The sequence below is a fragment of the Corvus brachyrhynchos genome, unplaced genomic scaffold (genome assembly GCF_000691975.1).
Source record: "Corvus brachyrhynchos isolate BGI_N302 unplaced genomic scaffold, ASM69197v1 scaffold53, whole genome shotgun sequence".
Lineage (NCBI taxonomy): Eukaryota > Metazoa > Chordata > Aves > Passeriformes > Corvidae > Corvus > Corvus brachyrhynchos.
Window position 1 is genome coordinate 7,593,381 of NW_008237681.1, and position 13,080 is coordinate 7,606,460.

A 13,080-nucleotide genomic window follows, 5' to 3' on the forward strand; every position below is an offset into this window, starting at 1 on the left:
CACCATTAGACTGAGAACCAGCAGAAAAGCTAGTCTCATTGGACATTTGTTGCTCTTATCTCACCCCTACTGACCTAAGAAGCTAATTCAACATAAGCATTACTATCACATAACCTCAAAGATTAAGGCCCCCTTGTAAGCTAAAGCTGCCCATTACGCTTGACTTTCTGGTGAATGTCACTCTACCAAGACTATACCTGAGGTTCTCCAAATTAAATTCTTGCATGATTTTAAAAACAATGGATCACTCCTCTCTACTGACTTCAGATAAAATGCATTAGACATTACTATACTAGTAATGCAATATGCAGTATGAAGATTTTAGACAAACACACCAATCAATCTTCCTGTTAGTATTACAGCAAACAGCAGGAAATTAGAAATCCCTTGCCCTTTTTTCCCATAATACAAGATTACATCACTTAGGGGTTTGTCTAAATCCACAGTATTAAAAGACTGATAGCCAGCTGGTAGTAGATCTTAGCAAACCTCTCTTACTTTAAAAGAAGCATTACAAGACTGTATTGTTTCTTCAAGTGCAGAATTTCTATTTACAGCAAAAATATATTTAGTGCACTTTCCCTATTAAAGCTCTTCATTACTTGAACCATCAGAAATAAGCAACCATGTTAAGAACACGTAACGAGTCATTGTCATAAACAAAACCTGTAACTTACTTTATACTGATCCTCCATTGCTGCCAGCTGTAATTTTATACCCTCGTTGATTTTCACTTGTTCTTTCCACTTCAGCTCCAGTTTAGCTAGTTCATCAGCATAAACACTGCATTTCATCTTCTCATCCTAAAGCAGTTTATACCACGGCATGAAATATTTACAATCTTATGAGATTTTCCCTCCCACCCCCAACAATGTCACTGTGTTAAACTCCATTCTTTTGAAACGAGATCATTTACAAATGGCTTCTCCAAGCCTGACTCAAGACTTTGAAGAGGTCAGGACCACAGAACACTGCATAAACGATGTTCAAGAGGCATTTCTTTCCTTGAGTTTTCAACAAGCTGATATTCCTCTTTAGTTTAACAGCTTCAAGTTTCTTTGTACCCTAATACTACTAACAATGATTATTCTTTCAAGTATCTCACTTCAATACAAAACTTTTCCTCAAGTGATTTTTATAACCTAAGTATCTTTCATACAGAAGGTCAAAGGCAAAGCTTTCTTCAAAAATCACTATGGAATAAACAGCCAGCAGAAGCCAGTGCAGGCTCTCCATGGACAGGGTTATGAGCAGAATTATAGGACAGTTATTACATCCTGGAAAAACTATTAGAACAGTATCACTGTGATAAATAAAAGAAACAAAATTAAGACAGACAAGACAACACTCAGAAAGGATTTCTTAAACTGTTGTCAGCTTTACACCAGTGCCACTGATGTAATACTCCATCATCATCCACACATCCAAACTGGTTAAATGAAAGTCAAGTTATGACTGACAGGTACTAATATTTAAAGAGCATCACTACTGTGGCTACAGCACTACCAGTGCCAACTTTGGTCGAGACAACCAAATAAACACCTTTATGTGTGACTGAGCCCAAGCTAGTTGGCAGCACCCACTCAGGTGTGAAAGCACTGCAAAAGCCATGACAGGCAGGTAGGGGAAGTTGCTACGCTTAGGACAGCGTACCAGATCAACACTGCCACACTTGTACCAAACATCAGCTGGCTTACAGCAACCTGCTGTACTTGATTTATAAAAGCAATTATACTTAATGTAAGAACAGAAAAGTATTTAAAACCTCAAGCATGTGCACATTTGTTTTACTGTATCTTGGTCTTCCTTATCTGAACCCTCTAAAACCGTACACAGTCAAGAGCTGACTGAACAAAAGAGTGTTTTCTAATGTTAAGACTTCTACCATAATCAGACTGTATCACACAAAAAATGAAGGCAACTCAGCTGGGTAGGCCTTGTGTTTTTAAGGCTTAGCACCTAAAGCTACTTTTTGTTCAGCTTTCCGAAGCAGCTGTTTACTTACAGCCAACATTTGCTTGCATTTCTTATACTTCTCTGTTTTCTCAGCAATCTCTTTATTCATTTCACGCACTTGCTCCTTTACCACGGATTCCGAAACTATGTCAGATGAAATGGGGCTAACTGTGAACATTGAAGAAAAAACAAGAACATTGATTTTTTTTGTTCCATAAATAAAGTTTGTATAAGAGATGACAGCCCAGATTTGAGAGTGCATCAAAAACAGAGCGCTCCATGTTATCCAAACCAGAAGCAATCAGCATTATGTGCTATGTAAGATCAGCAACCATAGTGGCACATCTGTGTTCAGTTCTGTCACATGCTGAAGATGAACATAAATACACACACATGTAGTACTCTCCCAAGAAAGAAAACCAAGTAAACACCAGAATATGTGTGCTATCATTCTAAATATTCTATTCTCACATAAAAACATGAAGTACCTCAGCAAACTACTTCATCACACACTATCACTGAGCTTGCTGGGATTGTATGTTTTAAGAAACACTTGTATTTACCATAGACAGGAGGAAACCGACAGAAATTACACCCGATGGTCTTTACATATAACAAGAATCTGTCAATTATAAAGTAACACAGAGAAAACTATTCAGCATTTATGGGCATTTATCAATTTAAACTGAATAAAAAAGTCACAAAATGGTTTGGGTTGGAAGGGACCTTAAAGACCCTCCAGCTCCAATCCCCCTGCCATGGGCAGGGACACCTTCCACTAGACCAGGTTGCTCAGAGCTCCATCCAACCTGGCCTTGAGCACCCCAAGGCATGGGGCATTCGTAACTCCTTTGGGAAGCCTGTTCCAATGCCTCACCAGCCTCATAGTGAAGGGTTTCTTCTTTAGTTTTAACTTATTACATATTGAAATTTGAGAATATTATTTTTGCAGTAACTTAATAGTTCACAATAATTATAAACATTTTCTAATAAACCACTACTGCCTATAATTCATGAAAATAGTCAGCTGACTTGACCTTCCAATCACATAATCAGAACTTTTCAGCAGATTTGATTTTACAGTAGAATGTTATAGTGGATGGTCATCATAACTTGACTGCAAAATTACTGTGCTATTATACTCAATTTGAAAATTTGAGTAAGGTTTTTTTAATAAACTGTTTATTAGCTTGGCAAAACCATCTCTGTTAACCATAAAGCAGAAATTCAAGAGTTCAGTTCTACTGACATTAGTAAATAGCAACTAAATTGATACATGAATTTATTTATGAATGTTACCACTTGGTAAGAGACAAAATATTTAGATCAGTCTTCACATCTCTAATTAATGCTTTAATTAAACAGAACAAGTCCACCTACTTTATACTAAAAATACTATTAGTGACTACTTCACATAGACAACACTTTCAGGCTTATAAAGACAGACAAAATTTAAATTGTTGGTACCTGGAGATGCAGACAACTTTTTGTCTGTAAGGATGGCAGTAGCTGTCTCAATGTTAGATGCATCTGTCAGTTTCTGTTGATGCCCTGCAGTTTTCTTTGTGAAAAGAAATTTTGTTTTGGTACTTGATTAAATGAAAGCCAAAGCACAAAGTAATGTATCTTGCACTATCATTTGCTCCAAAATTGGACTAGACAGAACTGCTCATTTAAACAGTAGGTAATAATAAATATGCAAAAACGTTTAATTGTACTAACACTGAAATTGCTTCAGACTATGATTTTTATCACCTTACTTGATGAAGGTCTTTTTCCCTAGAAAGAGTAATTTCTAAGCAAATTATTAGAAAAATCTCATTTTCTAGAGAATCAGTTACATTTAAATTAATTAATTCTAATACTCCATTAGAAAAATAGAGTCTGTTTTAGGAATGTCTGCTGGACTTCTGGAGTGAAAGCAATGAAATCTGGTGTTTGCTGTAAGATGTACAACATTGCCAAAGATGTGGAAGATTTTTAAGGAAAAGCCATAGATGTTCTGATATGACACCTCATTCACCACTGACCTTCTGGATGAAAAGATGACTTTTTTATGCAATGTTCTGTGGATAAGAGAAATACTTAAGTCTGGTTTTCTTAAGAATTCATATTTGCACATCTTGCCATTGCACATAGGCCTTTTCCCTCTTCGAGCTCCTCTCCAACTCCAATTTTTACAAAATTCTGAAGAACTCTGCTCTCAAATCTGTTTAAAAATGGCTGACAGGTTCAGTTACTAGGTGGCCTAAGACTTGTATCATCACTGAAAAAGATTCATTTATTTATGAAACAGATCTTGGAAGAGTGGTAAGATTACAAAATACGTATGGAATACAACTCCATACTGTGTTGTGGAAACTTCTTTCCCACTTCGCCTTTAAATCCTACTTCAAGTTCTCTATTTCCCCCGCTTTTGGGCTTGGGGTTTTTTGTTGGGCTTTTTTGTGGTGGTACTGGATAGGGGCAGTAATTATGGATTTTCCCAGCTTCAGTTTCAAATTCTTCCTTGAACAGTGTAATGCTTATAGGTTCATCCGAAGTCTATCAGGCTTGTACATAACATCAGCTACTATAAATTCTTTGCTTGGTTTGGACAACTATCTAAAAAGAATCACAGACGTAATTTAGGTTTGTGAAAGAAAATGGTAGAATCACTGCTTACCACACATTTTAATCCTTTTCAAAAGCATTAGTTTTCACAGAATGAAATTAAATTGTTGATGAAATGCTACCAAAAAAGCAAGTGCAATTTATCCCATTCTACTTACTGCCTGTTCTGTAAACTTGTTTACTTGTTTTTGAAGTTTTTGACATTCTTTGAATTTTTCCTTGTAATGGTCAGCAGCCATTTGTAGGCGAAGCTTCAGATCTTCAACTTCTCTGCGCAGTTCCTGCTCCACTGCATTTGAAGCTTCCTTTAAAAAAAAGAAGAAATTTTTCTCCCTTTTGTTCAAATACCACTATTTCCCAAAAAGCCTTTTTTCAATTAAAAAAGCATAATGCTCCATGTAAGTACTGAAGCTCCTATTTTCTTTGTGGGAAGGAAAGGAATAGAGCAAGCAGTAGAGCACAGAGAGAGGCAGAATCTGTGCTGAACTTCATTCCAAGCAGGACACACTGTGGGATGCAAACAGTCACTGGTATAATACCAGAGGCAGGTAAAGGAGATTCTTATTTCATGGGCTGATTAATGTGTATCTAAAGCCTGAACATACAGGAAAAGTCTGAACACCTTCCAGGGGGTGTTCCAGCTATCCTACAGACAAGTATGGCCACGCAGCAAAAGTGCACAGTCCACAACTGTATTCCCTCACACTCACTGTATTTCACCTGGGAGTGGTTCCATTGAGCCACAACACTGACACACAAGCTACACAAACCACATCTGGCAACTAGACACAGGACATGGTCAGATACTTTCTGGTAACTTGAGTCATTCACATGATTTGCCACTTCTTTTATGATGCATTTCAAAACACATTGTATACAATTGAAACTCTTAGGGAAAAAACATGCAATTCTTTGATATTTTAAATATTTCTTTTGGGTGTTGTAACATTCATTTTTTATTTACAGTACTATTTTAATTGCTGTTCAGCTCAATATATTTTCTTCAGTTACACCATTACAGTAATCCTAGTAGCAAATTAATCCAGTACAGTTGCAGTCACAGAAGACCCAGTATAAAGCTCCCTTAAATCAAAATGATGAAACATATATTTGCTCACTATATTATTATCCAAGACTAAGGTCAAGACAGTTTCCATTACATTAATATTTTTATACTTGTAAGTACTTAAAGCAAATCAATTTGGATCACAAATACTGGAAGGATTTTTAAGAATTCAGAGAGAATCTACTGATGAGGAAAGAACATTATAAAACAACCCAAGTTTCTACCAATAAATTTTCTTATTTGAATTAATTTTTAATGCTATTGTGGCTCACTTGACAGAATTAAGACAGGGACAGGATTCAAAATAACACAGATAAATACTGCATTATTCCGTGAAAATAATGTGGGTAGTAAATGTGAGTAATAGCAGAAATCTCCTTTCTTACTAAACCTCCAAATCAGGTAACATGCACTTGATTTAAGGTAGTATATTGAACGCTGAAAGAGAATTTGATAATTATTTGCACTAATCATCCAGAAACCTATTTTTATTCCCCATCTTCAGTAAAGCCAGCTCTGACAGATTTTATAAATACAGATTTTATAAATACAGATAGACTTCAATACTAAATACTGACAATTTACCTGTTCATTTTTCAAAGTCGTGATTTTTATAAGTTCAGCTAAAGCTTCAGCAAGTTGCTTTTTAAATTTTTCATTTTCCAGACGTGCACTGTGAAGATCTGCCATTGTCTTATCCCGCACATTTACTGCATCACTCAGCTCCTTTGACATTAAAACAGCTTCTTGTTTGCTAGCCTGAATCTGATCTTCAGCTTTTCGAAGCTGCTCTTTCAAAATACTTGCCTCATCCTAGGAAAGAGAAGAGATGGAAGAGAATTCATCATTTTTTAATTCAAAGCTTAAATAAAGGCTGGTATAGGGATTAGAAACATCTGAAAGAAAAACCAAGTTTTCCTGGTGGCTTTAGCAAAACTACTAAATCAAGAAGTCAGTACACAAGTACCATTTTCCCCACTTGTCTTCTTTGCCAATGATGATGTGCAAACTTATTTCACTATAAAATAAAGGCAAACTTAAATATAATTATTTTCTCTATTCTGGGTTTTTGTTGGAATTTCAGCTTCAGTTTTAAACATATGACCAAAAAAAGTCTGTTTTCCACACCTCTGTTCTTATCACTGTAGAACTCCAGCATCAAAACCAAAGTCCATCCTACAGAAACACACTGAAGGTAACAAGAGAGCAAGAAGTTTTACAGTGCCTACAACTGGTTGATGTAAAACACTATAAAGCAGCTTTGGGACGTTTTTCTCAGACCTCTGTTTCCCAAGATCTTGCACAACAAGCTTTCCAGAGGGAAGAGAGAACAAACAATAATGAAGAACAAGATGCAGCATGTAGCACTAAGCACTGCTGCAGCACCATAGGGCAACCCAAGAGCCAACTGACCAAGCTGAACTACCAGCCTCTCATTCCTCAGAGAAGGCCAGGATTACAAAAAATAATTTTAAAATCAATTTTTTTAAATAAAAAAGCTACTATATAAAGTATTATATAGCCTCTGGGCTCCCTGATGGCATAATCATGTCTTATTCTTGAGTCCAGACATAAATTCAGCTATCTCTAGTCCATTATTTGTTAATTTTTTAAATACCACTTAACAAATCCAGAGGAATACTAATGCATTTTGTAACCATTTATGAAGATGGATAGACTAGTAGATGCCCTGAAGTCCTGTCTCCTAGCTATTTTTACAGCACATGATGCATTGGTTACATATTTCAGTAACAGTTTCACAGTGTGAGATAAAACTATTAATGATCCCACCAGAAACCTCACAAGCACTGTAAGATTAATAAATGACACGAATATTAGGTTGCTTCAGTACTGACACATACCCACTCCCTTCAAAATAAAACACAGTAGTAGTTTAACACATTCAGAAACAAAACAGCACAAGAGAGACTAAAGTAAGATTTTCCATTCTCAACAGCACTACTTTTCCACTTAAATATTATATTCATAACTCATATTACTTTAAAACAATTTCTAGTCTTTTGAGATCCAAGTTGCTTTTCTGTGAGAAGACTGGCAAAATACACAAGAAAGGTGCCTGCATAATCTGACCTTTCTATGCTGGCCTCAAAGGCTGTATCTAAACTGACTCTCTAATTTGGATCAAGAGCAAATTTTTAAAGCAAAACTCCCAGTCAATTTCATTACTGCCTATCACACTGTAGATCTGAGAACAATCTCAGGGCACAGAAACTGCATTCCTTTTGGATGAAATGGAACAGGATGATGAGGTATCAGGAAAGAACACCTAATGGTTATTCTATTGTAGGTTTACCCTGGCTGGATGCCAGGTGCCCACCAAAGCCACTCCACCACTCCCCTCCTCAACTGGACAAGGGGGAGAATATAACAAAAGGCTTGTGCGTCGTGATGAGGACAGGGAGAGATCACTTAGCAATTACTGACTGTCATGGGCAAAACCAGACTCAACTTGAGGGGAAAATTAATCTAATTTGTTGCCAGTCAAATCAGAATAGGATAAAGAGAAATAAAACCAAGTATTAACACATCCAGCCCCCAACCCCTTCCTCTTTCCAGGTTCAACTTTACTCCCAGATTCTCTACCTCCCCTCCTTCAGCAGCATAGCCAGGATGGGGAATGGAGGCTGCAGTCAGTTCATCACACATTGTCTCTGCTGCTCCTTCCTCCTCAGGGGGAGGACTCCTCACTCTCTTCCTCTGCTTCAGTATGGGGTCCCTCCCACGGGAGACACTATTCTACAAACTTCTCCAACACGTTCTGCATGAACTTCTCCAGTGTAGGATCCCATGCATGGGGTGCAGTCCTTCAGGAACGGAGAACTCCAGCACAGGTCCCCTGTGGGGTCACAGGTCCTGCCAGCAAACCTGCTCCAGTGCAGGCTTCCCACAGGGTCACAGCTTCCTTCAGGCACATCTACCTTCTCTGGCATGGGGTCCTCCACAGGCTACGGGTGGATGTCTGCTTCACTGTTAACCTCCACGGGCTGCAGGGGGCAGCCTTGTCTCACCAGGGTCTTCACGATGGCCTGCACAGGAATCTCTGCTCCAGCACCTGGAACCTTTTCCCCTCCTTCACTGACCCTGATGGCTGCAGAGTTCTGTCTCTCTCATGTTCTCACTCTTCTCTCCAGCTGCAATTCCTCTCACAGAGTTTCCCCCTCTCCAATACCCTTCCTTAAATCTGTTACCCCAGAGGCGCTACCACCATCACCCACAGGCTGAGCCTTGGCCAGTGGTGGGTCCGTCTTGGCGCCTGCTGGCACTGGCTCTGTCAGGCATTGGCTGATATTGGCTCTCTCACAGGAAGCTTCTGGCAGCTTCTCACAGAGGCCACTCCGCTACCAAAACCCACACAAACCCAATATATGCATCCATAATACCCGACTAGAACTAAGCCTGAAATAACCCCATGTGGACCACGGACAACATAAATACGAGTTCTTCAGCAATTTCACTCTCCTATTACACCACACTGCTTGCTAACCACAATGCTACCACAGGGCATAGTAAGTCACCTCTTCCTTCGAAACCCTACTGCGCAAGTTCTCAGTCAGCACTGTAGCTTGACACTACATTCACCTAACAAGTCCTTCAGCAACCACTTCATGTCTCCTCTTTTCTTCTCCATCACCCTCTACAGTCTCAACACAACTACATTACAAACTTTCTCCTCAACCTCCTTTCCTTTTTTGTGAAGCCAGAAGCAACTCAGGAGCACACCACTTTTACTGAACTCAGAAATTACCTTTTCACACATAGTTAATCTCAGTTCATTATGTAAGACCTCAACAAGCTCAAAAGGCACAAAACTAGAACAGATCTCAGTCTTTTCATCATTTTCTGCATCTACAGAGAACATCATAATCCTCCTGCCTCTTAGCGTACACCCTGGTGATTTCTTCAACTTCCTTTCTCTTGTCAAGCACATACAACATTAGATACGTTTATTCACATCAGACCAATTATATTAGTAGTGCTTACCTTGTTGGATGAGGAGTGCAAAAAAGCTTTCTTCATATTTTCTTTTTCAGCTATTAATAGCTGTAATCTGCCAACCTCCTCTTTATAATACGATATCATGCTTTCTTTGTTTGCATCCAAATTCTTAAACGTCTGGATTTCTTTTACTAGTTTGGTGTTTTCTATTTCTGTATTCTTCAAGTGTATCTGCAATGATGCTAAAACACGTCAAACTTCTTCCACATTAGGAGAACTACTGTTCACCTGTCTATTTACGTGCTCACTGAATTCTAACTTACTCTAACTTGAGGCAGATTAGAAGGGGTAAAGAGAAAAATTAAACATTTGATATTGTCACTGCCTTTCAGCCCAATCTTTCTGGCTGGAATTCTTTCAGCATGGTCACCTAACAACAGCTCCAATCTACAGCTAGAAGTTAAAGCCCTAATTTCTCTCCACATCAAATTAAGCCGTTCAGGACTCACTCCTCTCTTCACAAATGCTAGACAACTAAGGACAAGTAAAAGAGAAATGACTTGAAGAAAACTAAAGAGAAATAAAACTTCTAGTAGTATCTGCCCACAGTCATCTAAACAAACAGGTCTACATCAGCAATATCCAACGACAGCAAACTACTTTTAACAAATCTGCCTACAATAATGCAGACCAGCTCCTGCACTCAAGTATTTCCCACTCAGACCAGAAGATTTGTGTTGATTATTTACAAAGGGATTCCATGCTTGTAAAAGATGCTTTTAGAACCTCTGTTGTGTATCTAATACTGCCTATCACATAATGACATTTTCCTAGGAACAAAAATAATCTTTTAAATACACTTGATCTGTTTCACACAACCTAAGGATTTCATTATTTTAGCATATAAAGTTTTTTCTACTTTGAGCGGAGGGGGGCCAGCAGTGTATTTTTTTTCTATATATGGGTGTCTTTCAATACCAGCAAAAGAAATCAGCTATGCTAGTAAAAACAAATGCAATACAGAACCCACTAAAGCTTCTCAGTAAAGCTACACAAGGCTCAAGAAGAGGGATTTAGAAAAAAAAGTCTGGAGAGAGAATTTACATGACTAAGAAGTATTTTAGTTATGAAAAAGTGTGTTAAAGATGATCAGTTACTGGGTGATGCACTGTATAACTAAGGAATTTTCTCACTAGAATCTATTATTTTTTGTTACTATGTCTGAGCTTTAACAAATTGGTGGTTCATTCTCCTTCTTATAGACCTTTTTATACCATGGCTGAATTCAGATGCTGTTTTCCTCATTCATTTTTATATGAGAACATCTATAACTATCTTAAAGATATGTTCACAGAAGTTACCCATTTCCTTTTTTTCCTTAACAAATTCAATTTATTAGACTTCTCCATAAAACATTATTACTTTTATTTCAAACCACTTCATTCCAGTGTATACAGGTACAAGTAATAAAGTTACCTTATAAAGTTCTTTTTCATCCTTTTCTGTCTTTAACACACATTCAAGTTGCTCCTTCTCAAGCATCACTTTCTTCAGTTTGTCCTTCAGACTAAAATATTGAAAAAGTATTGGTACAGAACTATTAATATAGAAAATCCATGCATATATTAAAAACTGTTAGTCTAAAAAAACACCTTTGGGGAAAAAAAGTAAAATAAGGAACGTAAGGAACAAAAAGACTAAGTACCTGTCTAACTCAGTTTCTTTTGCAATGGCTTTCTGAGTAACAGTCATGATATCTTCTTCAAGCTGGAGAACTTTTGAAGCAGCCTCCTCATGCTTCTTCTTTAAATCATTATTTTCCCTTTTAAAAGCTTCTGATGTCTGAATATTATCCTTTGAAAAAAATTGCAAATAGACGTCATTTAAAAATGTGATTCTTCAGAAGTAAAACATGCTATTTGAATTAATGCCAAAATATGGCCATTAGATTTATTCTCTTCCTTAAAATGTATAACAAGCCCATTTCAAGTATACATAAATATCTACTGAATATTGCTATGCACAGTTCATCTATTAATAAGGGGTCAATAAGGAGTTTGTTTTGGAGCAACCATTCAGTTACTCAGAGCCTACCAAAGACTTCAGAGTACAGGATAAACACATTATTTCCTATCTTTTGCCTATTTCCTTTCGGCACACAAACCACTGACTATCTAGCTTAGAAAACAAAGAAATTTGTTTCTCTTTGTACTTGCTTTTACTTAAAAAGAAGAAGAGCTTGCATTTTTCCAGACAGTTACACCACTGTAGCAAAACACAGTAAAGACAACTGCAGGCAAAAGGAGAAACAAAACAAAACAAAACTCTGATTTAGAGCTGGTTACTACATGACATTCTCCTAGCTAGAACATATAGAAGATCTCACATAGCTCAAGGAAGCTGATGCAACCATTGTAGGATTTATGTCTTGGATACTGGAAGCTGAGACAGAGGATGATGACAATAGTCAAAATGGATTCCTTTGTCAGAAAACTTGACAAATACAAGATGGGAAACCACTTTAAACATTCCTTTCATTACCTAATTATAGCAATGTCCATACTGTTCTAAGGCAGTGGACAGCTGAATGCCATCTCCACCACAGCAAAACGGCCATTTAAAGTCAGGCTGTCTTAAATAACCCTGAAAATGGTTTTTTTTCCCATATAACTATTTTTTGGAAAAAATAAATAAGTAACACTAAAGTAGATCACACACACTGAGATAATATGCCACTTTTTCTGATATCAAAGTACGATAAAGCTCAGCTTATTATCAACCATGACAGTGATACGAATCAAAGTGTAAAACAAGGTCAAGACACACTGACCAACATAGCTAACTACAGCATGACTTAAAAGTGTTTGTGTAGATACTAAGGTACAAGTTGTCTTTCTGCTCTAGATTTGGGAGATTAAAGCACTACTTCATCTATTCATTTTTAAACAAAGCTCAATGCCCTGAAATAACAAGACTGTACTGTTCCATCAAGAGAAACACATCAGCCAGACTTTACGAAGAACCCCTACTGGCCGAATTCCAACCTAACTAACAATGTTTTAAGTACAATAAAATATAATGAGGACTGGTTTTAGTCATTAATTGTCAAGATACACTGTTCACAAGTATAATTAAGCTCCACTTTTACAAGCAACTAAACAGAAGTTTGAGCATTATGATTTTCTTTGCATGGAGGGGTAGGTAGTATTGAACTGAGGAGTGGCAGATGTATCTGATGACTCGTTCACTTGCTACACACTAAACCAGCATGTAAAGTAGATTCTTGTTTTTGTTATATAGGCTATATAAAAGAAGAGAACTAATACATTACAACTATTTAAACTCCAAATGGCTTTCTTATGTCTTAATATAAAAAAGAATTTAAAGGGATCATGAATGTGCCATCTTTTTTAAAAAAACATCATTGGAGAAGATAACCCACAACTTTCTTAAGGTCTTTATTTCTGAAGACCTATCAGTTTCCTACA

At 37.2% G+C, this 13,080-nt stretch overlaps 1 protein-coding gene across 4 annotated transcripts in view; it reads right to left on the reverse strand.

Annotated features, from left to right (window-relative positions):
• The window catches only part of TAX1BP1 (Tax1 binding protein 1), a 55,186-nt gene that overhangs the window by 11,844 nt on the left and 30,262 nt on the right, over positions 1–13,080 (reverse strand). Inside the window, exons 6-13 of one of the 4 annotated variants that reach the window (XM_008632020.2) lie at positions 11,298–11,446; positions 11,069–11,159; positions 9,638–9,823; positions 6,221–6,448; positions 4,728–4,874; positions 3,424–3,517; positions 2,006–2,124; positions 678–803 (exon numbers count right to left, since the gene is read on the reverse strand). In XM_008632020.2, coding sequence (XP_008630242.1) covers positions 678–803; positions 2,006–2,124; positions 3,424–3,517; positions 4,728–4,874; positions 6,221–6,448; positions 9,638–9,823; positions 11,069–11,159; positions 11,298–11,446 — 1,140 coding nt within the window. The remainder of the gene's footprint in view (positions 1–677; positions 804–2,005; positions 2,125–3,423; positions 3,518–4,727; positions 4,875–6,220; positions 6,449–9,637; positions 9,824–11,068; positions 11,160–11,297; positions 11,447–13,080) is intronic. The other 3 variants (XM_017732167.1, XM_008632021.2, XM_017732168.1) reach the window with 3 other exon arrangements.